Source organism: Haliotis asinina, chromosome 7 (genome assembly GCF_037392515.1).
Source record: "Haliotis asinina isolate JCU_RB_2024 chromosome 7, JCU_Hal_asi_v2, whole genome shotgun sequence".
Taxonomy (NCBI): Eukaryota; Metazoa; Mollusca; class Gastropoda; order Lepetellida; family Haliotidae; genus Haliotis; species Haliotis asinina.
Genome location: NC_090286.1, coordinates 47,215,835 through 47,238,412, shown reverse-complemented (window position 1 = coordinate 47,238,412; position 22,578 = coordinate 47,215,835). Strand labels below are relative to the sequence as shown.

Here is a 22,578-nt window from a genome sequence, read left to right as displayed (position 1 = left end):
GAGCCCATATATCCTTTTCTCAGGTACTGGTGCACACTACATAGTTTCCACAGATTGTGGAGATGCCACAACACTGCTGCCCTCTGAGTACTCAGTGAAAGACGGTGGAAAATCTGTCAACTTGTACTTTGGATACAATAAAGACATTTTGTACACAAGCGATCTTAACTGCATACTGGGTATCAGTCCCTTCCCATTGTCAGTTTAGAGATATCAAACATAAGGCACCCAAGACAGTGGAAAATCTGTCAACTAGTACTTTGGATACAAAAATGACATTTTGGATGCAAGGTCACCATTTTGCCCTGATTTTCCTGGACCTAGTCACATTACCATCAAAAGGGACAGAGACTTCAATGATGTGAATAGCTTCATTGTGTTTATAAAATTCTACAAGATCAGGTTTGATGGGCTTGAAACATCAAGAGCCATATATGGGCCTGCACAAGAGAGACAACTGTAATGTTATAATGACAGCATGTACATATTCCAAGTCATACCATCTATGGACCTCGGAGTCAAAACCACAAGCATGGCAAAGGTGGCAATAAAAGACAAAACTTCATTTTGCTTATGCTACTGAGTTTATGCCAGTGTTATCCCATCCACTCATAAAATGCAAGAAAGTCACTGTATTCACTGCAAAATCTGCATTTCATGTCTACATTTTGGTGCAAAATCATACATTTGATGGCTTTGAGTGGTAAGGCACTAATCATGAGTGGGAATATTCTACACCCGTCAATACATCAGATGCTGACAGTATCACCTCCAACATCAACGTGTTTGTAACACTGTCATACATCACTGGTCAATACATTGTCAGCACAGTCTATCACCTCCAACATCCACATGTGTTGGTAGCACTTTCATACATTGCTGGTCAATACATCATGGAATAACACTGATACTCAACACTTGTCAATACATCAAGTGTCAGCACAGTCTATCACCTCCAACATCCACATGTGTTGGTAGCACTTTCATACATTGCTGGTCAATACATCATGGAATAACACTGATACTCAACACTTGTCAATACATCAAGTGTCAGCACAGTCTATCACCTCCAACATCCACATGTGTTGGTAGCACTTTCATACACTGCTGGTCAGTGCATCATGGAATAACACTGTTACTCAACACTTGTCAATACATCAAGTGTCAGCACAGTCTATCACCTCCAACATCCACATGCTTTCTGCTATCATACATCCACTGAGGTCTTGTATCTTAATACCACGAACAGTAGGCTCCGGACCGCCAGCCGTCATTACTCCTATCACCATCACATACTGACCTGAAAGCATAGATAAATGATCATACTGGACATGTGTGTCCCATTTACTAGCATAGTGTTCTTATAGCTTGATACTAGCGTTATCTCATGCCAATACAAGATGTCATAAACGGTAGGACATGATAGAGATTTTATTTCAGACATTGGAGCTGTTGAAATCGTAAAGTCCCTTCCAATAGAAAGCTAGAACTCTACCCCTCTCCTTTAACAGGAAGAAAGAACAGGGCTAGAATTTGCCAGATCATCAGTAGTGAGTGTAATGTGTACTCGGGATGGTCCCCACTTACATGTGACTACTGGAGAGGCGGTCACTCATTCGTGTGACTACTGGAGAGGCGGTCACTCATTCGTGTGACTACTGGAGAGGCGGTCACTCATTCGTGTGACTACTGGAGAGGCGGTCACTCATTCGTGTGACTACTGGAGAGGCGGTCACTCATTCGTGTGACTGTCTGATCATGGACATGGAAATTCTGCATTTCACACAAAACTCTGTCGAAAAGAGTTTTTTATGAACATAATTTCAGAAAGTTTGCTGCAGTCACCAGATTATCAAGTTATTGAATGACATGAATGAAAACATAAAAACATAAAATTAAATTGGCAAATTTTGACTAAATTGTGCAAAATTTAAATACAATTTGGCGACATTCAAGTGCGAATTCCACCTGATCATATGCTGGGCTCACCTGGTTTAACTCTGGGACAGGCTGGGGGGACCTTGTCACACCCTACTATCCTCACTGTCCCAGTTCCATCATCAAGAACAATCTCATCTCCATTCTCAGTCTTCTGGAAATGGTTGCAACAAATCCAGTTTGTTTATTAGTGAGTAAAATTAAACAAATAAAATAAAAGTTTAGGTACTTTTACAGAGAAAACAACACATTTCATCTGTCATTTTAAGGTAGATACAGAAACATTGGGGAAAATGATATTTTTGAGTTTATGTAACAATTCATTTCCTGCAGTTATGTCTAGTTATTAGTATTAATGCTGTTTGACATATCAGGAGTAACTCTCCTAATGGGTTTGATATATCAGACTTCAGTAATTTGTCCAGACATTTCCATTCAAGTAAAATGTACAATACATAATGGAATTTTGTTCAAAACCTTTTGGTTCCTGGTTTCCTTAACCCTAGCGATTCTTGAATTCCACATGCTTAATGCAAACCATTTACAAAACACAAAGGTGAGTGAGTGAGTGAGTTTAGTTTTACGTCGCACTTAGCAATATTCCAGCTATATGGCGACGGTCTGTAAATAATCGAGTCTGGACCAGACAATCCAGTGATCAACAACAGAGCATCGATCTGCGCAATGGGGAACCGATGACATGGGTCAACCAAGTCAGCTAGTCTGACCACCCGATCCCGTTAGTCGCCTCTTACGACAAGCATAGTCACCTTTTATGGCAAGCATGGGTTGCTGAAGGCCTATTCTACCCCGGGACCTTCACGGGTCCAAAATACAAAGAACTAAAGCTAATTCCCCATGTGATTTCTGACCAGTCAACTAAGACTTTCCATGACATCACATCTGAGGACTAGATAAGCTGTGTATCTGGGTAAAACGTGCATAGAAAATTTCTGATTACGCATGGAAAAACAATTGTTACATACCAATTACACATTAAAATGTTAGACAATCAAAATATTTAAAACATATGAATTTTATTCATGAAAATCGCATTCATAATGAAAAAGACATCAGTCACTATCAAGTTGTATTGTTAGTATAGGACTAGTGTTGTACTGTCAGTACACGATGAGTGATGTTTTATGAAGTCATTTCCATTATAGTTAAGTTTTGATTAGGAATGATTAGGCAGTACATACCTGCTTGGTAAACTTACTCAATGACATATACTTAGGTGAGTAAAATCACTTCAATACCCAAATATTTGAAAGCAATGGGTAACAGAAAATGAAATACCCACTGAACATTCACAATACCCACTCCCTAAAATACAGTGGGTACAGTACCCACATAGGTGAAATCTAATCTGCAGCTCTATCATGTCTGTTAAACGTTACTGACAACTACATAAGACTTTGGGCTGAATATGTTAAGTCTGAAGAGACTGGATTCACATAATATGTATTCTGATCGCTCAAAGATTTTCCACGCACAATGGCTATTAGACTGGGGCAGAATGTATGACAAATACAAGATAAATCCTGGATTACAAGCCATAGAATTTACCTGCACCACTAAACCCTGCACCCACACACAGCCAAACAGCTTCTTCCTGCCAAGCACTTTCATTTCCCAGTTGACAGACTTGACATTAGGATTGATGACATCAGGGGACTTCACACAGTGCTGCAGGTCGGAGACCAACAGTTTCGTGGAGGGCAGGTCAAGGATATTCATGTTGATATTTGACTGAAAAGTTGATGAAGCATAAATTTAAAAAGAAATGTTCTCATTAAAATTAATCCCGTGCAAACTACACCAGTTGTAAGAGGTAAATAAAGCTGAGGAGGTCATTGTTGGCATGGGCACTACAGATATACATGCACCTCCAGGTACATTATTGTGTACATAAATAGGGATTGGGATCTTTGTCAATGTGCCATTATCAATTTGCTGGCCATTTTCCGAAGCTATGATGGGCTGCCTTTGTACCAAAAGTAAACTTCAAAATTTTTATTCTAATATGCAAAATGGTCCATGGCCCTTGCCTTTCCCAATCCTTGACATAATGATACACTTAGGTACAGAGCCAATATCAGAATGCAGAAACATAACCAAGGACAATCCTATTCTGCACTGTGCATACTGTTGTACTAGACGCATTTGTTTGTATTACATAAGAAACAACCATACATAGTAGGACTGTTACGATACATGCACATATTCGGTGAATCGAACTGTAACCCTTCATGAACACAATTCCTTATTCATTCCAGGGATAATCTACAACAGGGATATGTCACTCGCTTGCTTTCTTTACCATTTGTACTAATTAACGTGTGCCTCTGGTTGCTCCATCACACACAGTGACTTGGCTCGTTCCCAGCGCAACTTCAGTTGTGTTTAACAGTGAAACTGACGGTGGGCCCCGTCGGCGTTGGATAGGTACTTGTTTTAGTAGCAGGGGGGTGACCGGTTTCGTTCTAAGTGAACTCATCAGACCATTCTGCATTGGCTGTGCAGCCCTTTATATACTCTGTGCGTGTGTGGCTGTTGTGTGATGTCACAGTAGGCAAGGGTTGATGATTGACGTTATGACGTCAACAACTATTGTGTGTGTTTTGGCAGTGGTTCAACCGCCGGCAGGGGTTCCACCAGTGCCGCTGTCAAGACTCCAAGTTGATTTGGTAGCCCTGTGTTTTTGCCGGCGGAGCTATGGAAAGCGGGTGGTTTGAATGTGTAAGTATGCTTGATGATGCCCAACACATGTATTTACATTGTTATAAAGACTGGCCGATATGTACATCGCAAAAATGGATGTATATAGTGTATCGTTATTACGGTATTGTAATAAAGTATTACAGTGATGCATTGTTTCGTTTTTGTTGTGTGCAACAGCGTGACCCTCAGCAGTCACAGATGTTACCTGCATTGTTTGTGGCCTTGAGGGAAGAGTACCAACTCATTCCCAGGCACTTCATCCGGAATCTAGTCCAGTCTATGGGACACTGATGCCCACCAACCATTGATGCTAATGGTGGCCACACAAGATACTGACTGTTCTGCGACCCTCACCTTGGAACACTTGTCAGTTGTGATGTACAGTTTCTTGCAAAATTGTACCATTAATGTTCAGTCAGGTTTTCTTCATGACTGCCCTGTATTACTGAACCTTAAGAGCATAAACTGATAACAATTTTCAGCTATGCGTTTCTTTTTTTGAGTAGCATATTTCAATATACAGAAATGTACCCTAGCCAAAGTAAATGTACAGAAATGTACCTGGTACCCTAAACAGCAGACGAGTCCACTTTTCTCAAGCCAAAACCGAAACCGGTTTGTGGTGTTGTTGCAGTTCGCAGTTTTGGGGAATCAAAAACCGTTTTATTTGCCTTGTACTCTAACAAAATCGAATATGGAGCCGAAGGAAAGTAATCCTGACGAACACGCACTGCCATGCTGAATTTTTTCAACGCTTTGACAGGCAGGACTGAAAGTATGCATTCAAGTTACCGCTCAGTTTTGATCGCGATGCAGTATGGGATCATCCTAAGGTACGATTCTGTACATTTACTTTGGCTTGGGTACACTTCCGTATACAGAAAGGTACCTGGGGTACATTTCTGTAGTACCTGTGCCGACGACCCCTTCAGGTTTTGTCAACATGTATGGTAAAATATGTATCAAAACTATTTTGACCAAATTCGCTGAGGCCAGAGTTCTGCCCGTAACCCCCGTTTGAAATATATCCTCACAATTAGGGTTATTTTGAGGGTTTAGGATCTTAGGGTTAGGGTTAGGGAAAGAATGTGGTTTAGGTTTCAGGTAATGGTTATTTTTAAGGACTGTTTTGTAAATAAACATTTGTTCTTTATTACAGAATTATAAAATGAAACGGGGGTTACGGGCGAAAATCATTCCGTCAGTTCTTCTGACTTAGTTGATCGTATGCTATGCCTCATTGCGTGTTGCGATACTGTGATGTTATCTCATTAATGTTGATCATTGCTTATAATATAGACCACTAAACTGCATTCTAGTCGACAACGACATCGAACACCGTAGTTTAGCTAGCTGAACTACGAACACCGCAGCTGACATCATTATCAAATTTGCCACAGCATTGTCATACACATGGACTTACTCCTTCGACAAACAAATATACGATGCACCGAAACTTCGCGGGAAAAGGAGAACCTGTTACTGGGCTCCTGTCTACATTGGCTTGCACTTGTTATGCTGTGTGAGTATGCGATGTGTGTGTACCATTAGTGGAACTTGTTTAACCTTCAACATTTTATCGCTTACCTCACCACGTTAAATATTATCGGGTTACACAATGTAAACTAAGAAAATACAATACACATCAGATACAAATATTATCTGCTTACACACAATATATGTGAATTTTTTTGTTTATAGCTCTTTTTATAACTATTTGCTCATGTACACTTTTTCATTGTCGTATGAGGCAGCTGTTTTCCAAAATGTCTGGCGATGATCAACATCGTGTGGACTATCGCTGTAAACATTACAGGAGAAATTGCAAATACATTGTAAGACATTCGAAACTTTTTTACGAAACGTCTCAAAAACACCCTAACGCATTACTATGGCGATACATTCACAGATGTATAATTTCTTGGAAAGGATTTTACTTCTGTGATACTCCCTGTTGTTCATTCAACACGCTGGAATCGTCTGGTTGAACAGGGTGATGAAATGATAAAGTTGTATGAAAAAAGAAAGCAATTACAGCTTAACATTTTGAAGTTAATTATTAAAATAGTGAAGTTTCTTTCTGAATTCAGGCACCATGTTGTGACCAAGTGTACATGTGTCGAATCTGCCACGATGACAAGGAGAATCATGAAATGGACCGTAAGCAGGTGAAGGAAGTTTTGTGTCTGAAATGTCACACAAAACAAAAGGTTAGTAGCTTTAATGGATGTGATCAACTAAATGTCTGCATAATCATGATAGCAATTTCTGACTGGTTTCCTTTTCACCATGTTTTCAGGCTATTTCTTTTCCCCGTACTTTCTTGCATACAGTGAAATGACAGCGTCATCTGCAAACACTGTCTCGCGTGCAGAAGCTTCCGTTGCAGTCAGAACACAAAATGGTTGAAATGTTCAGCTTTCACAGATTTTGTGGCCTAATTTCTGTCAAAGTACTAAAATTCTAACATAGAATGCACTTTGAAAACCTTCCTAAGTGTGATCATAACTTTCGAAATAATGCTCACAACTTGTCAAGTGGTCCATCGTCTACTCGAGTGAAAAGCCAAGCACAAATATCACATGACTTGAATGGAATGTTGCCGAAGTAATAAAAAAAACATTGACCACCGAATTGGTCATCTCTTACATCTATTTTTTTCGTGCAGCAGAACAGAACACATCAGGCATGTGACCACAGGGTTCATTTAAAACACTACTGCAATGATACTATACTGCACATACATGACATGTTTTATTGTCCCTGCCATGGTGGGCCATGCAGACAAGAAGAATGAATGTGCAAATGATTGACCCCACGTAATAATGAGTAACCCGAAAACATGGTACGTCACTTCTAGCGGTCGTGCTTGCGGACAAGACATGAAATGTATGTTGCATTGGAAAACACCAGACAACAGAACATTCTAAAAATAAATTTTGAAAAAGGTGAGGGGATATTTGTTAATGGAATTACAGTTTTGATAATCTACTGATAATGTTCATGATCATCTTTGCGCTATTACCCCAATAACATGTTACACCATGGTATACATATTCTTTATAAACATCAAATTTGTTCTCGTTGCCATGTGGTTTAAACATTGCTGATATGATGTTATATATTAACTCACTCACTGACCAGAGTTTGTAATTTTTGCAAATCACCATCTTGATGTTTGTCAAATGGTAATACGTACAGTAGATAATATCTGATAAAGTAACAACTGAGCTCTACACTGACTTCATTGTAAGCATTCAAAGTTCGAATTGGTCGCCCAGCATCACAAACTGGGTGTAAGGAAACATTTAGAAGATCAGGTGGTCACAAACTTACCTCTGTTATTGTTCAGATTACTTCATATTGTAAGCAATTTAAAGAACTCCCTCTCTGTCATTTGGGACAGCCTAGCCTAATCTGTCCAGAACAAACTTTATGTGATGTCAATGAATTGAACCAGTTTCAGCTATTTTGACAGGACAGTCTGGATTCAAAACTTTTAAGGCACTAAACTGTCATGTTGAACAAGTATATCTACAGCTTGTGTAGTCATCATGGTTATTGGGATTTTGAATGTCAAACTTTGCCACAATAGCCTCTCAAAACAGCTAACAGAGAATATAAAAGCCCAATTATTTCAAACCCCTATGTCGTTATGAAAAACAAAGAGTGAAAATCAGTGTGTTCAAGTTTTGTATGTTATCACTATGACTATGAGGGAGTATTTTTTGGCTATTTCTATGTTCAAAGTTTCAGCAAACGTGTGAGAAGTGTGGTGGCTTGTTTGGCAAGTACTGCTGCAATATCTGCCATCTTCTTGATAATGAGGACAAGCAGCAGTTCCACTGTGACAAGTGTGGTATATGCAGGTGAGTGAAATGTGACAAGTGTGGTATATGCAAGTGAGTGAAATGTGACAGGTGTGGTATATGCAGGTGAGTGAAATGTGACAGGTGTGGTATATGCAGGTGAGTGAAATGTGACAGGTGTGGTATATGCAGGTGAGTGAAATGTGACAGGTGTGGTATATGCAGGTGAGTGAAATGTGACAGGTGTGGTATATGCAGGATTGAACAAATTCATTTTCCCATGGTCACCCATCCAGAGACTCCCTGCGCCACAGTTGCTTAACGTCAACTGACCTGAGCTCGATACACAGGACCACTCACTATGTTGATGTCAATGATGTTCCAAGTGATTTTTGTCCTGTTGTTATAACATATGGTAGAGTGATGTTGCAACATCTGAAAAAAAGTATTGTTCATTTAGAGTTTAATTTATTTATACTATGAAGGCAAATGAAACATAATATTAGAAGTGACATTTGAGTATCATTGGAGTATTTTAACCTATTGGTTTTAAATATACACCGAAAGTCAGGTTTGAGGAGAACATGAGCTGTGGTCATATACAATGTTTTGCCCAATGAAGTATTGTTTGAGAATGAGGTTGGAACTAGTTTTGTTTACGGAAGCGCTCGTACAAACACAATACTGACATCGAGATGCATGTGCATCATTCATTCAGGCATGAACTGAGTGTCAGTTGTTCACTTGTTTTCTGAACACAGCACCTATGGCTAGGTAACGAGAAAACAATGACAACCCATTGGACATCTACATAATCTCCAGTGACATTTTTTGTGCCTTTCAGTATATGTAGAATCACAAATTGTCTGTATGTAAATTGTATGTAATCCTTCTTACATACTTAACACACTTGTGGCGGGTGATGTTGAAGTCCTCATAGCTTATAGGTTAACTATATCTGGTTACTAGATGATGGTAAAAATGTTGCTAGTGCGTTTCTTATCTGAAGTGTGTGAATGAGTTTAGTTTATGCCGCACCACACAGTGTTCCAGATCTATGCAATTGGGATACACTGACACGTGTCAACCAAGTCAGTGAGCCTGACCATCTGATCCTATTAGTTACCTCTTATGACAGCTATGGGTTACTGAAGAATCTAACCCTGATCTTTACAGGAGTTGTAATTTGGATGACAGTTGATTACTGTGTAGATGTGACCACATTATGAACTCCGGTGGCTAGCTTGCTGTAACATCTTGTTTAAATTTACAGAGTTGGTGGACAAGAGAACTTCTTTCACTGCGAAAAATGTGATATATGTCTTTCCAACAATCTCAAAGGCAATCACAAGGTATGTTATATCTCACACTGTTGTTGTTCCTCTCAAAGGGAGTGTTTTCACCCAATCATGCTTCAAGGATTTATGCATTAGGATGAGATCAACACACTTGAAGGATACATAGTCTGGATTTTATACTTACCTTACCATAGGTCTATAGCATATTACCCCAAGCTTCGCGTAGTAGGAGATCTGACAGTGTTGAATTGCTACTCAATCTTGAATGGCTACCTCGAATTCGACGACTGTAATGATACGAAGTATCTGGATCTTACCACGGTACCTGCACGCCGACTCCACAAGAACTTCACATTTACTTCAAGCATCGTCTTGTCTAGACGTGTTTGAGTTGCTACCTTTTTTCAGCTAATAAAGTTTGATTTACTACGCTTTTACACTGATTCCTTTTATAGGTTCTTGGTGTTGGGATAGGTAATATTTTTCTATCTTCGTGTCGGTTATAGTGTATAAATTCGTTATCGTACACTTTCCAGACGAGACACGGTTGTGTGTCTCCTATTTTCGATGTTGCCTCTGTAATTTTATGCGAATCGGTTTTGTTTGTCGACGGATTGATTGCTGTTGATAATTCTTCCGCCGTTGTGTTTCATTTTTTGTCACATGTTACTGTATCTAGTGTAATTTTTGCTGTCCTAATCGGAGGGGCAGCCATTTCACTTGTCATTTGCAAAGCAGCTACTGCACGTGCAAGTGGAGCAGCCCATTACATGGTAAAGGGTGTTCTTCATTTATCCTTATTGTCACGTTTATATTTCGTTTTGTTACAGTAGTTGTGTATGACACAACCCTCCATGCATGGTATGTAAAGGCCTTAAGTCTGGCAGAGATCCTCACCCCTGGTGTCCGGATTTTGCTACGGTGTCATGCACCCTTGAGCAGCGTAGTGTGGTGTGTATGGGTTTGACAAGTGCAGAGTTTAAAGTTTTCCTGGCTGTGGTTAAGAAGAGGAAAACTCAGAAGTTACGCAAGATGTCCCGTTCTCCTACGTCATCATCAGGATCCAGATTGTTCGCGCCTTGTACACCGGAGTTACAGCCAGTGCTGGAGGTGCCTGGGGCATTGTCTGATGCTTCGTCGAGAGTGGAGCCGACGCTGATGCAGCCACTGACGCCGTTGCCGATGTCGATGCCGGCGTCAATACCGACGCCGATGCCCCAGGCTGGGGGTTGGGTGGACTTGTCAAGGCCAGATGCCCTAGCACACCCGGAAGCAGGCAGACAATGTTACGACGAGGCTATTGCTTCCAGTACATCTGCACCAATACCTGCGGTGGTGGACGATCGAGTCGAACGTCTGAGACGGAGTTTGCTTGTCCGAATTTGTTCAGGACCACAAACTATTTGTCACTCCAGGGCTGGGGTGCACATCTCAACGATCAGAAAACCTGGAGGCACTGGTCCAACGCAGAAGCAGGGTGGCACATCAACAATCTCGAGCTTGAGGCAGTGGTTCTAGCTGTAGACCACTGGGTGCCGCTACTACGCCACTCCAACCTGTTGATTGTTTCAGACAACACGACTGTCATATGGCTGATTTTGAGACAGGGGACAACCAGGTCCAAGTCCCTGCTGGATCAGATGTTCAGATGATCAGTGTTGTAGACGCAAATGGCATCGAGGCCAGAGCTCGTCATATCCCAGGTTGCAGGAACGTCCTAGCCGATGCGCTCTCCCGACCAGAGAAGCCATCCCCGATTGAGTGGATGCTTCAACCGGGTCCAGTTTGAACAGACCAGACATGGTGCTGTACACTTGGGCCTTCTCTGGGATTTCCTGTTGAAGAACCAGCTGACAGGTCAACCAAACAGGTTCGGACCGGGAAGTAAAAGTGAAGTTCTCGTGGAGTCTGCGCGCATGCACAGTGGGGAGATCCAGATACTTCTGTATCATTACAGCCGTTGAATTCGAGGTAGCCATTCAAGATTGAATAGCAATTCAACTCTGTCAGATCTCCTACTAAGCGAAGCTTGAGGTAATATGCTATAGACCTATGGTAAGGTAAGTATTTAAATATCTAAAATATTTAGATTTTAACAAATTTTGTTTCCACATAGCATCAAGAGCAGATAGCAGAAATATAATATGTGAAATAAAATAAGTGTTTGAAATATATTTGAATATATTTATAAGAAAATCAAAGCTTATTTTCATTTCTTCATGATCATATGAGATTTGCAGCTTTTGGTTAGGTGGATTATAAATATTGTATGCATATTTATGTTTGCTTAATCAAGTTATTGATTGAATTATTTCATATGCATTGAACAGTATCTGGTGTGACAACCCTTTAGATATTAGACATAGTTATCATAAGGTGATTCTGACAATGGTATGACTGTATTGGGGAGTCTGTGTTCGTTGTAGTGTGTGGAGAGAGTGTCCCATGACTCCTGCCCCATCTGCTTGGACTTCCTGCATACATCCAGACGAGACCTCCACATCCCACCATGTGGCCATCTCATTCACAGGTATGTAACCATGGTAACAGTCATGTCATCCAGACGAGACCTCCACATCCCGCCATGTGGCCATCTCATTCACAGGTATGTAACCATGGTAACAGTCATGTCATCCAGACGAGACCTCCACATCCCACCATGTGGCCATCTCATTCACAGGTATGTAACCATGGTAACAGTCATGTCCTCATGTGATCCTTAGTGCAATGTTATGATGTTAATTTGTTATCGATTATCAAGTCATTCTTGATGCCCTACATTTAACATGGGTGTTTGGGTGATGCTTAGTGTCCACTGGTGGCCATGGGATATCTAGCCATCTTTTGTGCCATATGCATGGCATGAGTCATCTAGCCAAACTTCAGGATCCATGCTCAACATGGGTCATCTAGTCATACCTACTGCTCTATGCATGAGGTGGATCATCTCGAAATTCTTGGTTTTCTAAACATGGTCATCAAGCCATTCTTAGCACTGTACACATGACTTTGGTCACTTAGCTGTCATTTGTGCTCTATGTATGACATAGAACATGAAAACATCCTGTACTTTTCTGCAGCCACAATATGTGCCTTATATGCTACCCATCAAAAGTTTTGGCCCTCTTAAAGCATTCACTATGTGATATGTATGTATATGTGGTTACAACAAAAAAGAATATCTCCACTTGAGGAAACCAACTGAAAATCTTATGCAGATGAATTGCATGAGAATCATGCATCAAATGCTAAATAGTATATGCAAATATCCTGCATGTGAACAACAGGTGTAAAGGTCGGGGTTTTTTGGTGTAAAGTCTTCATAAGAATTTGCCAATTTTTAGTGACTTTCATCATTTACTAAACTCACGACACTGATCTTTTCAACGTTACAAACGTGTAAGCAGAACCTTTAAACAGAATGGAATATTTTGCAAAATCTAGTTGAGAACTGTTGACTGAAGTATGTGGCCACATTTACATTTGATTTACATTAGTGAGACTAGACTTTTCATGGGTAGCATGTCACTGGCTTTCTTGTCCAGATCTTGAGATGGGGCATCTTGTCCTCCTTACAACACTGAGTTTGACATGTTTGACATTCTGACATTCTGTTTACATTTTTTTTGTTTACAGAGAGTGCTTTGATGATCTACTACAAACAGGGTATGTATTTTTGTTTTACTTCTGTTTAAGAACCAAATTCATTTACTTCACTCACTGGACTCATAACCAATATTAATATATGAATATGTAGCAGGGGTAACAGGATTTTTTATATATCATGGTATGTTTTCTTTGTGTAATTATATGTTCATCTTTTATTAAGATGTCATATTGCATCAGTCATCTGTGTTATCGTTATATGTTTAAGTGTCCTTTTTATTACATCAGTCATCTTTCATATCATTACATGTTAAATGTTTTGTAAGAAGTTTATTTATTACTTTGGCTAGCTGAAACTCGTTTACAATGCATAATATCATATTTATTGTTAATTCAGTATTAAGTGATTTATTTTATGACTGACTCCAGTTGTTGATGCTGAGGTGGAAACAGTTTCATTCTTCAGACACCTCAGCCTCAGCCTCATACAATAAATTCATCAAATCATCACCATTGTTTCTTCTAGTTCCATGCGACCCAAAGCCGATACTCCTAAGCAACCTCAGCTACAAATAATTGTTTTTCAATATTTCCATTTCTGAACATAGCCTATCTGCATACTTTAAACAAATTTAGAATGAGGTTCCCTCATGGGCCATTAAGGCCTCCCCACCAAAACAGCCCATTCATAATGGACTGTTCAATTAGCATACAGCAGGGCCTGAGTCAGCCCGGTAATTTTGCCAATCCAGTCATTCTCATCTAAGGAAGGATATCCTCAAATCTAAGGTGAGATTGACTGGATTATGTAGAGCTATGTGAGATAGAATACGTCTTCCAATTCCATGGATTGATGTCCCCATTGGGCTGCCTCAAATTATGCTGACTTAGTTACTAAAATGAGCTGAAGAGAGGACGTGGAATGGCTCCAGGCATTACCTAGTGCTATTTGAGCAGAATGACTACATAGATTCTTAAAATCAAAGGAAGAAAAGAGTTTTGAGTGGAAAGTGGCAAGGTATGGTATAAGAGAGGTAGGAAGGGAAAGGTGATGATAATTAATATTTGAATATTGTAATTAATTCCATTCCTTTCTTGAATTATGTGCTGTTTTCTCCAAGTATTGTGTTATTGTGTTTGCTTGTTGTGTAGAAACTATGCCTGTCCAGTGTGTAACCAGTCACTTGTGAAGATGGATAAAGTGTGGGAGAGTGTGGATCAAGAAATCGCCAACACACAGATGCCTGATGAATACAAAGACATGGATGTCGACATTCTTTGTAGAGACTGTCATAAGGTAGTTTATGTGCACAAGGTGGGCACACCTCAACAGATCTGTCACATGGTAGTGGCATTTAGAGACTGTCATGCACCTTGACACTGATGGGTCTGTTACATGGTAGCGACATTTAGAGACTGTCAAATACCTTAACACTGATGGGTCTGTCACGTTAGGAGCATTTAGAGACTGGCATACACCTTTGAAACTGATGGGTCTTTCAGGTTAGGAGCATTTAGAGACTGGCATACACCTTTGAAACTGATGGATCTGTCAGGATAGGAGCATTTAGAGACTGGCATACACCTTGAAACTGATGGGTCTGACACATCAGGAGCATTTAGAGACTGGCATACACCTTTGAAACTGATGGGTCTTTCAGGTTAGGAGCATTTAGAGACTGGCATACACCTTGAAACTGATGGATCTGTCAGGATAGGAGCATTTAGAGACTGGCATACACCTTGAAACTGATGGGTTTTTCAGGTTAGGAGCATTTAGAGACTGGCATACACCTTGAAACTAATGGGTCTTTCAGGTTAGGAGCATTTAGAGACTGGCATACACCTTGAAACTGATGGGTCTTTCAGGTTAGGAGCATTTAGAGACTGGCATACACTTTGACACTGCCAAGTTTGTCACTTGAGTAGGGGCATTTGGAGATTGTCATATACTTTGACACTGATGTGTCTGTCACGTAGTAGGTGTATTTAGAGATTGTCATATACCTTGACACTGACAAGTCTGTCACATGATAGAGGTAGTTTGAGATTGTCACACTCCTTGACACTGATGAGTCTGTCACATGGTAGGAGCATTTACTGGCTGTTGTGCACCTTGAAACTGATGGGTCTGTCACGTCAGGTGTATTTAGAGGCTGTCATACACCTTGACACTGCCAAGTCTGTCACGTCAGGTGCATTTAGAGGCTGTCATACGCTTTGACACTGCCAATTTTGTAACATGATTAGGTGCATTTAGAGACTGTCATACACTTTGTCAGTGCCAAGTTTGTCACAAGATTAGGTGCATTTAGAGGCTGTCATACACTTTGACACTGCCAAGTTTGTCACATGATTAGGTGCATGGACAGACTGTCATACACCTTGACACTGATGTGTCAGTCACATGGTAAGGGCATTTAGAGACTGTCATACACCTTGACACTGATGTGTCAGTAACATTGTAAGGACATTTAGAGACTGTCATACACTTTGACACTGCCAAGTTTGTCACATGATTAGGTGCATTTAGAGACTGTCATACACCTTGACACTAATGTGTCAGTCACATGGTAAGGGCATTTAGAGACTGTCATATACACATGATAGGTGTATTTAGAGAGTCATACAATCTGTAGAGATATTCATAAAGAAAGTAGATGTAGTATCATCAAATACCTTGACAGTATAGCGTCTGTCACAAGGTAGAGACATTTAAAGACTGTCATGCACCTTGACACTGATGTGTCAGTCACATGGTAAGGGCATTTAGAGACTGTCATATACACATGATAGGTGTATTTAGAGAGTCATACAATCTGTAGAGATATTCATAAAGAAAGTAGATGTAGTATCATCAAATACCTTGACAGTATAGCGTCTGTCACAAGGTAGAGACATTTAAAGACTGTCATGCACCTTGAAAGTGTAGGACTGTGACAAAGTAGGTATATGTAGGGATAGTCATGATGTAGATAGAAATGTAGGGTCTGTCACAAGATGGATCAATTAGCATTTGTGAATTATCTGTACTCATTCCATTCGAAACATCATGCATTTCATTTCTTTAACGTATTTAGCAAGGGATCATGAACTTAGAATGACAGGATGGTATATATATGAAACATTGCATCATTTCAAGCTTTGCCTCTGCATCAAGCTGGCACTGAGTGATATCACAATGAATACAATTCACACGGACGACAAACCCCACTGATTCAATTTCGTCTTATCTCTGCTGATCACTGAGGAGTTGTCTCCCTTTGATTGAATTCCAAGTAATACTAAACAAATTTCAGCTGTCCGAAAAATTTGTCAAGTTTATTATCTCAATGTCATGTAATTTGTTTCCACTGCAGGAAAGCAATATCAAATGGCATGTTTTGGGTCTCAAGTGCACTCATTGTGGGTCGTACAACACATGTCGCAAATAGGAACTTTGACAACACTGACCACACTGTGCATGAAGGTATGTGTATTTTAGCCTTACAGACAGTCTTTACCTTTAAGGGGTCCACAGACTAAAAATAAACTTTATACTACCTAAAAGAAGATAGTGATCACACAATTGTTTTATATTACCGTAGTTAACATGATTGTCTGTATTACCATAGGTAATATGAATGTCTATATAATAATTGTACCTCAGGTGTCCTTTAACTTCTTATGTCAATAGGATATATCTTTTTCAAGCATGATACATCCTCGATATCTCCAGGGTATACGTTCCAATAAATCTCGACAATACTGTATATGCATCTACGGCTCACCGAAATAAGTTTATTACCTCCCTTGGCTTGCATTGTAGCCAAGCAGGTGTCCACGCTTGGAAATTGATCAATTTATGATTTGTTTTGCATTTTAGATTATGTAACCAATTAAACTTGGCAACACAAACCATGCAGAGGTTCTATTAAAGAGGTAGAAAGAGTTCTTGTATATATTTTTTTTAAAGTTTAGGACCTATCAGTTTGTCTGATTTCCCTAAATCCAAGTCACACTGCGAACAAACCTTCGCAGCTGCGACCGGCAAGCTTGGTTGTAATAGCAGTTTTGCTGATTGGCCACTGTCAGAATGCGGATCCAAAAAAGAGAGGTAATAAAGCTATCATGCCAAGTCGTAGATGCATCCAGGGTGTAGTGGAGATTCAAAAGAACACATGCCTAGGAGATAACCGTGGATAAGCATGATAAGACTAACATGCAAATTTATTTTTCTTAAAGTCACATCAGAAAGCACAGTAAAAAATAGCAATTTTTAGAAACCAGTTTAGACATTAATTTCAACATGTTTACACTCTCCAATACAATTTCTATTGTGTTTTCAGATGTCAGAGTCAAGAATGCATTGTGAAATACATCTACCTGTGGCCTTAACAAGATCATATCTTAGTCATGAGATTTATTATGTATATGCAAGTAACATAGCAATAGACTGTCCTCTTGTACTGTTATCATGGACACTAAAGTCACATATATTTCATGTTCTCCTGTTAGTCATTCAGAAGTGTCATAAACATGAGCATCTAACCTCATGTTATGTAACATTTGCTTTGTTGAAGGATTTGCCGGCTTTTTTAATACAATTCCGGTATTGAGGTTTGGAAAGTATCTGACAAGGGAAAACTAATTAGAAATTAAAAATATCACAGAAATGTCTTACAAATGCAAAGGCTATTCAATATTCGTAAGTGTGATTTAATGGATGCACTGCCAAGGAGTGTTTATTGCCCTATCTTTTTTCAAGACTGAGCACATTACCCCACATTACACTGCTTTGTTGCAGTGCACGTGGAGCTACTGTAATACCTAGTAGTTCAGTGTTTAAGAATTATGTAAATATTTGGCAATTATAAAGTTGAATGTTGTAATCAGTTATTGAGAAGAAGTGAAGAAATGTCTTATGATCTCCAAACACCATAGCTGTGATATTACTTAAGGCGGCGTAAAGCATACTTACTCTCTCCAAACACTGCATTAATCACATAGACCCGTGAAGGTTTTGGGGTAGAATAGACATTCAGCAACCCATGGTTGTTGTAAGAGGCGACTAGCGGGATCAGGTGGTCAGACTAGCTGACTTGGTTGGCACATGTCATCGGTTTCCAAGTGTGCAGATCGATGCTCATGTTGTTGATCACTGGATTGTCACGTCCAGACTCAATTATTTACAGACCGCCGCCATATAGCTGGAATATTGCTGAGTGCGGCGTAAAACTAAACTCACTCACTCACTATCAATCACATGATCTGGTGGAAGACGTCTAAGGCATTTAGAGATTTATTACACACGTTGGCAGTATAGGGTTTGCTCAAGTCATAATTCAAGGCGTGTTAGCTTTATGCTGTTTGGTTTCATCAAGGTTGTGAATGTATTTCACATGCATCTGAGTAATGGCTCACATACCCTTAGAAGCAGTGCCAAGCACAACCCACTGCTGTCAGAAGCAGTGCCAAGCACAACCCACTCCTGTTAGAAGCAGTGTCAAGCACAACCCACTCCTGTTAGAAGCAGTGTCAAGCACAACCTACTATGGTTAGAGGCAATGTCAAGCACAAGTCACTACTGTTAGAAGCAGTGTCAAGCACAAACCACTCCAAAGAATTTCATTCTAAATTTGTTAGTTCTAATATGTTTCTGTGCACAGATAGTTTATTAGCAGTATTCTAGCCTTTAGACAGAGTGAGTGAGTGAGTTGGGTTTTACGCAGCTTTTAGCAATATTCCAGCAATATTACTGCAGGGGACACCAGAAATGGGCTTCACACTTTGTAATCCATGTAGGGAATGGAACCTGGGTCTTTGGCGTGGCGACCTAGGTTACCCCACCACCCCTCATCTAAACAGAATATTCACATGGCTTTTAATAATGAATTAGGTCAATGAGATGTTGTTAGTGTTGGGTTTCAGTACATGTCCCATCATACATGAAGTCAGTGGGCATTGCTGTGGATGCTGCTACTGATGATGATGATGATGATGATGATGACGATATGAATCTCCATGATATTTCTATTCCTCTGTTTCTGTTGCTCAATTTCAAGCCTTTTGTTCTTATTTTTGCAACAATATAACATATTTATTACACACCACTGGAAGATACTGCAATGTGATATTTGTACAGTGTTATTGATCTAGCATAATACCACAAGACACATGGTGCCATAATGGTTTACAGTTATGACTTCACAGTGCTGATACCTCTGTCTCAGTGGTATTAATCCTTGCTTGACTTGTGAAAAGTTGACAGTCATCACACTGTAGGCAGTTTCTTTCAATTTATGTTGCCAAGTAATAAACAGAATACTAAGCTCGCTTCCATGAAATACCATGTTTATTAAATTTGTGAAAGATTTAGTATCAAACAAGCAAAAGCAAGTTTCATACCAAATCATTAACTTGTTCAATAAAAATGTTATTACAGGGAAGGCTGGTTAGTGCCCCTCTAAGTGATCTATGTGACCAAGCTTTATATGTGCATAGGTATATTCTACAGGAATTTAGTAGGAGACATAAAGGCATTTACACAAAATGCATATGATTAACAATAGTATGCTTTGGGGCTGTTACGATTCACTCAGTGATGTGAATCTATCATGATTTCAGTTCATTATTTGCCATAACCAGAATGGGCTATTCATGAAAGAGTGTTTTAACTTCAATTTATTATGCGGGATTACAGTTAGCCCTCATGTTTAATTGAACAGTAATGTGGTGACTGGTCATTGTCAAGATAAATTAACACTGTCATTTGTACAAGAATTGTGTAAAATTGTTAAGTTATCACATGTTACTGTAAAATATTAGACAATATTTGTATTTGTTATTTAGTATCCATGAATTGTATCATACTCATTGTAAATTTATTTCAGGCTTAACATGTATGTACATTATCAACACATTGTGCAAGTGAATAATTCCTGTTCCATTTGTAGAAACTGAGGAAGATTCAATGGTAATACCCAATACTGACCAATCAGAATTAGACATTTCCCGAAGTTTGACACTTTTGTTATCTTGACCCAATATTGACCAATCAGAATCGGGCCTTTCCGGAAGTGTTAACACTGTTGTTATCCTGGCCGAATATTGACCAATCAGAATCAGGCCTTTCCGGAAGTGTTAACACTGTTGTTATCTTGACCCAATATTGACCAATCAGAATCAGGCCTTTCCGGAAGTGTTAACACTGTTGTTATCCTGGCCGAATATTGACCAATCAGAATCAGGCCTTTCCGGAAGTGTTAACACTGTTGTTATCTTGACCCAATATTGACCAATCAGAATCAGGCCTTTCCGGAAGTGTTAACACTGTTGTTATCTTGACCCAATATTGACCAATCAGAATCAGGCCTTTCCGGAAGTGTTAACACTGTTGTTATCCTGGCCGAATATTGACCAATCAGAATCAGGCCTTTCCGGAAGTGTTAACACTGTTGTTATCCTGGCCGAATATTGACCAATCAGAATCAGGCCTTTCCGGAAGTGTTAACACTGTTGTTATCCTGGCCGAATATTGACCAATCAGAATCAGGTATTCACCAAGGTTTTTACACTATTGTTATCCTGACTCAATATTAATCAATTAGAATGAGACATTTCCCGAAGTTTTGACGCTATTGTTATTCTGACCCAATATTAACCAATAAGAATCGGGCATTTCACAAAGTTTTGTTTGTTCGTTTATGGCTACTAGAGTAAGTGTATTTCATCTCCAAAACATTATCCGAGGATACATTGTTTACCATGATTATGTAATTGGGGGGAACATTTGTCAGTAGGTATTATGTATTATAAAGTATAAAACATCAGGTTTTAGCTTGAACCGACTGCCGCAACTGCTGCGATGACGACAGGGATGATGATGATGATGATGAAATGTGGAAGAACATGAGAATTAATAAACACTGTGGTGTATGTAATGATGATGAGATGTCGAGTACAAGAAACAAACTGAACCCATTTGTTTGTTGAATTATAACAGACATTGTTATCCTGTTGATGAGACAGGCATTTTTATGGCAGTTTTATGTTTTCTGTTGACCATGAATATTTCAACTTGATTGTTGTTGTTTTACATATACTTCAAATTCAGATATTGTGTTAGCCATAAACACAACTTGTTACTATCCTCTTTTATATGTTCATTCAGATATTGACTCACCGCCAAGAACACTGTCCATACCTTAAAACTATTATTTGCTTTGTAATGAAGCGGTTACTTCCACTTCTAAGGACAGAACAAGATGATTACAGGTCATGCTTAATACTCACAAATTAAATATGTTGTATTTAGGCTGTAGGAGTTAAAGTAGAGCCTAGTTGCTATTGTTGACACTGATGCTGTTGCCAATAATGTTGTCTACGTTGTAGTTAGATGGGACTGGAACTAGATTTAGTTGATGATAAAGGAATTTCATAATTTTATATTAAGTTTTGTATGTGGTTCAGGGTATATAGAACACCGCCTGGCAGTCAGCAACTGTAGTAATGCCTCATTAGTCAAGAAAGCTCACTATACAATCAATCTTAACATGATTTAATATGTTTCACGATATATGGATTATTGGACAGCATTCTCAACCAATTCGGTTAACATACCTGACTATTGTTTACCCACAAGCCAAAAACATTGTACCATGTTGTCACGAATTTCACCTCACTGGTTAATGTTTTCTTCTCAATCCCACCTTAGGCTTTCTGATATGAAGAGACTTGGTTCAGGAGCGGCTTCGAACACCAACTATCCAGCATTTGTTCGTTGTGTTGTGATGTCATTATGCCTAACAGTTGTTGTTGACATGGTTAAGGTAGAGTTATCCTTAATGTCTGTGTCATTGAATATGAGTAATATACAGAAATACTTTATCATAAACGTCTTTTTCAGGTGATGCGTGTTTCCATACAGATTTTGGTATCGTTGTCGAGTAAGTATATGTGCAACAATACAAGAATTTGTGTCGAAATATTGCTTCATAAAGAAGTTGTTCATCCATAAAGTTTGTCCGTATATATACTCTCCAGCTTCTAAATAATGACACTCAAAGATGAGTAAGATGTCAGTTTTGTTGTGTACGAAATGTGCAATACCGCGCATGCTATCCACCATTAGTGTACTGTACATAAATGTGCCTTGTACAGAATAAAGTCCGGCGATTTATACATTAATATGTTCTGTTTATTTTAACACAAATGTTTTTTAT

General features: G+C 39.3%; 2 protein-coding genes across 2 annotated transcripts; one reads left to right on the top strand and one right to left on the bottom strand.

Moving 5' to 3' along the window:
* Positions 1 to 414: 414 nt before the first annotated feature.
* On the bottom strand, positions 415 to 6,152 carry LOC137291473 (recQ-mediated genome instability protein 2-like). Its single transcript, XM_067822825.1, has 4 exons — positions 6,086 to 6,152; positions 3,508 to 3,690; positions 1,990 to 2,092; positions 415 to 1,300 (listed from the first exon to the last, which is right to left on the bottom strand). The coding sequence occupies exons 2-4, from the start codon at positions 3,676 to 3,678 to the stop codon at positions 1,158 to 1,160; spliced, it is 417 nt and encodes a 138-aa protein (XP_067678926.1). The 5' UTR covers positions 3,679 to 3,690; positions 6,086 to 6,152; the 3' UTR covers positions 415 to 1,157.
* A 272-nt stretch (positions 6,153 to 6,424) lies between these two features.
* LOC137290355 (RING finger and CHY zinc finger domain-containing protein 1-like) lies at positions 6,425 to 22,537 on the top strand. The gene is made up of 9 exons (XM_067821228.1): positions 6,425 to 6,497; positions 6,753 to 6,872; positions 8,413 to 8,531; positions 9,745 to 9,823; positions 12,196 to 12,299; positions 13,406 to 13,435; positions 14,528 to 14,672; positions 16,735 to 16,844; positions 17,704 to 22,537. Exons 1-8 carry the CDS (start codon positions 6,429 to 6,431, stop codon positions 16,807 to 16,809), a joined length of 741 nt encoding a protein of 246 aa, XP_067677329.1. The 5' UTR covers positions 6,425 to 6,428; the 3' UTR covers positions 16,810 to 16,844; positions 17,704 to 22,537.
* The last annotated feature ends 41 nt before the right edge of the window (positions 22,538 to 22,578 follow it).

What these genes read in the sequence shown, in the direction of transcription:
- LOC137291473 (XM_067822825.1), bottom strand. Translation starts at nt 3,678, where the DNA reads ATGAATATCCTTGACCTGCCCTCCACGAAACTGTTGGTCTCCGACCTG. An exon ending in TGCAGGGTTTAGTGGTGCAG is followed by an intron (nt 2,093 to 3,507) that starts GTAAATTCTATG and finishes AACCATTTCCAG; the next exon opens with AAGACTGAGAATGGAGATGA. An exon ending in CTGTCCCAGAGTTAAACCAG is followed by an intron (nt 1,301 to 1,989) that starts GTGAGCCCAGCA and finishes CTATGCTTTCAG; the next exon opens with GTCAGTATGTGATGGTGATA.
- LOC137290355 (XM_067821228.1), top strand. Translation starts at nt 6,429, where the DNA reads ATGTCTGGCGATGATCAACATCGTGTGGACTATCGCTGTAAACATTAC. An exon ending in GACAAGTGTGGTATATGCAG is followed by an intron (nt 8,532 to 9,744) that starts GTGAGTGAAATG and finishes TTAAATTTACAG; the next exon opens with AGTTGGTGGACAAGAGAACT. An exon ending in TTTGTAGAGACTGTCATAAG is followed by an intron (nt 14,673 to 16,734) that starts GTAGTTTATGTG and finishes TTTCCACTGCAG; the next exon opens with GAAAGCAATATCAAATGGCA.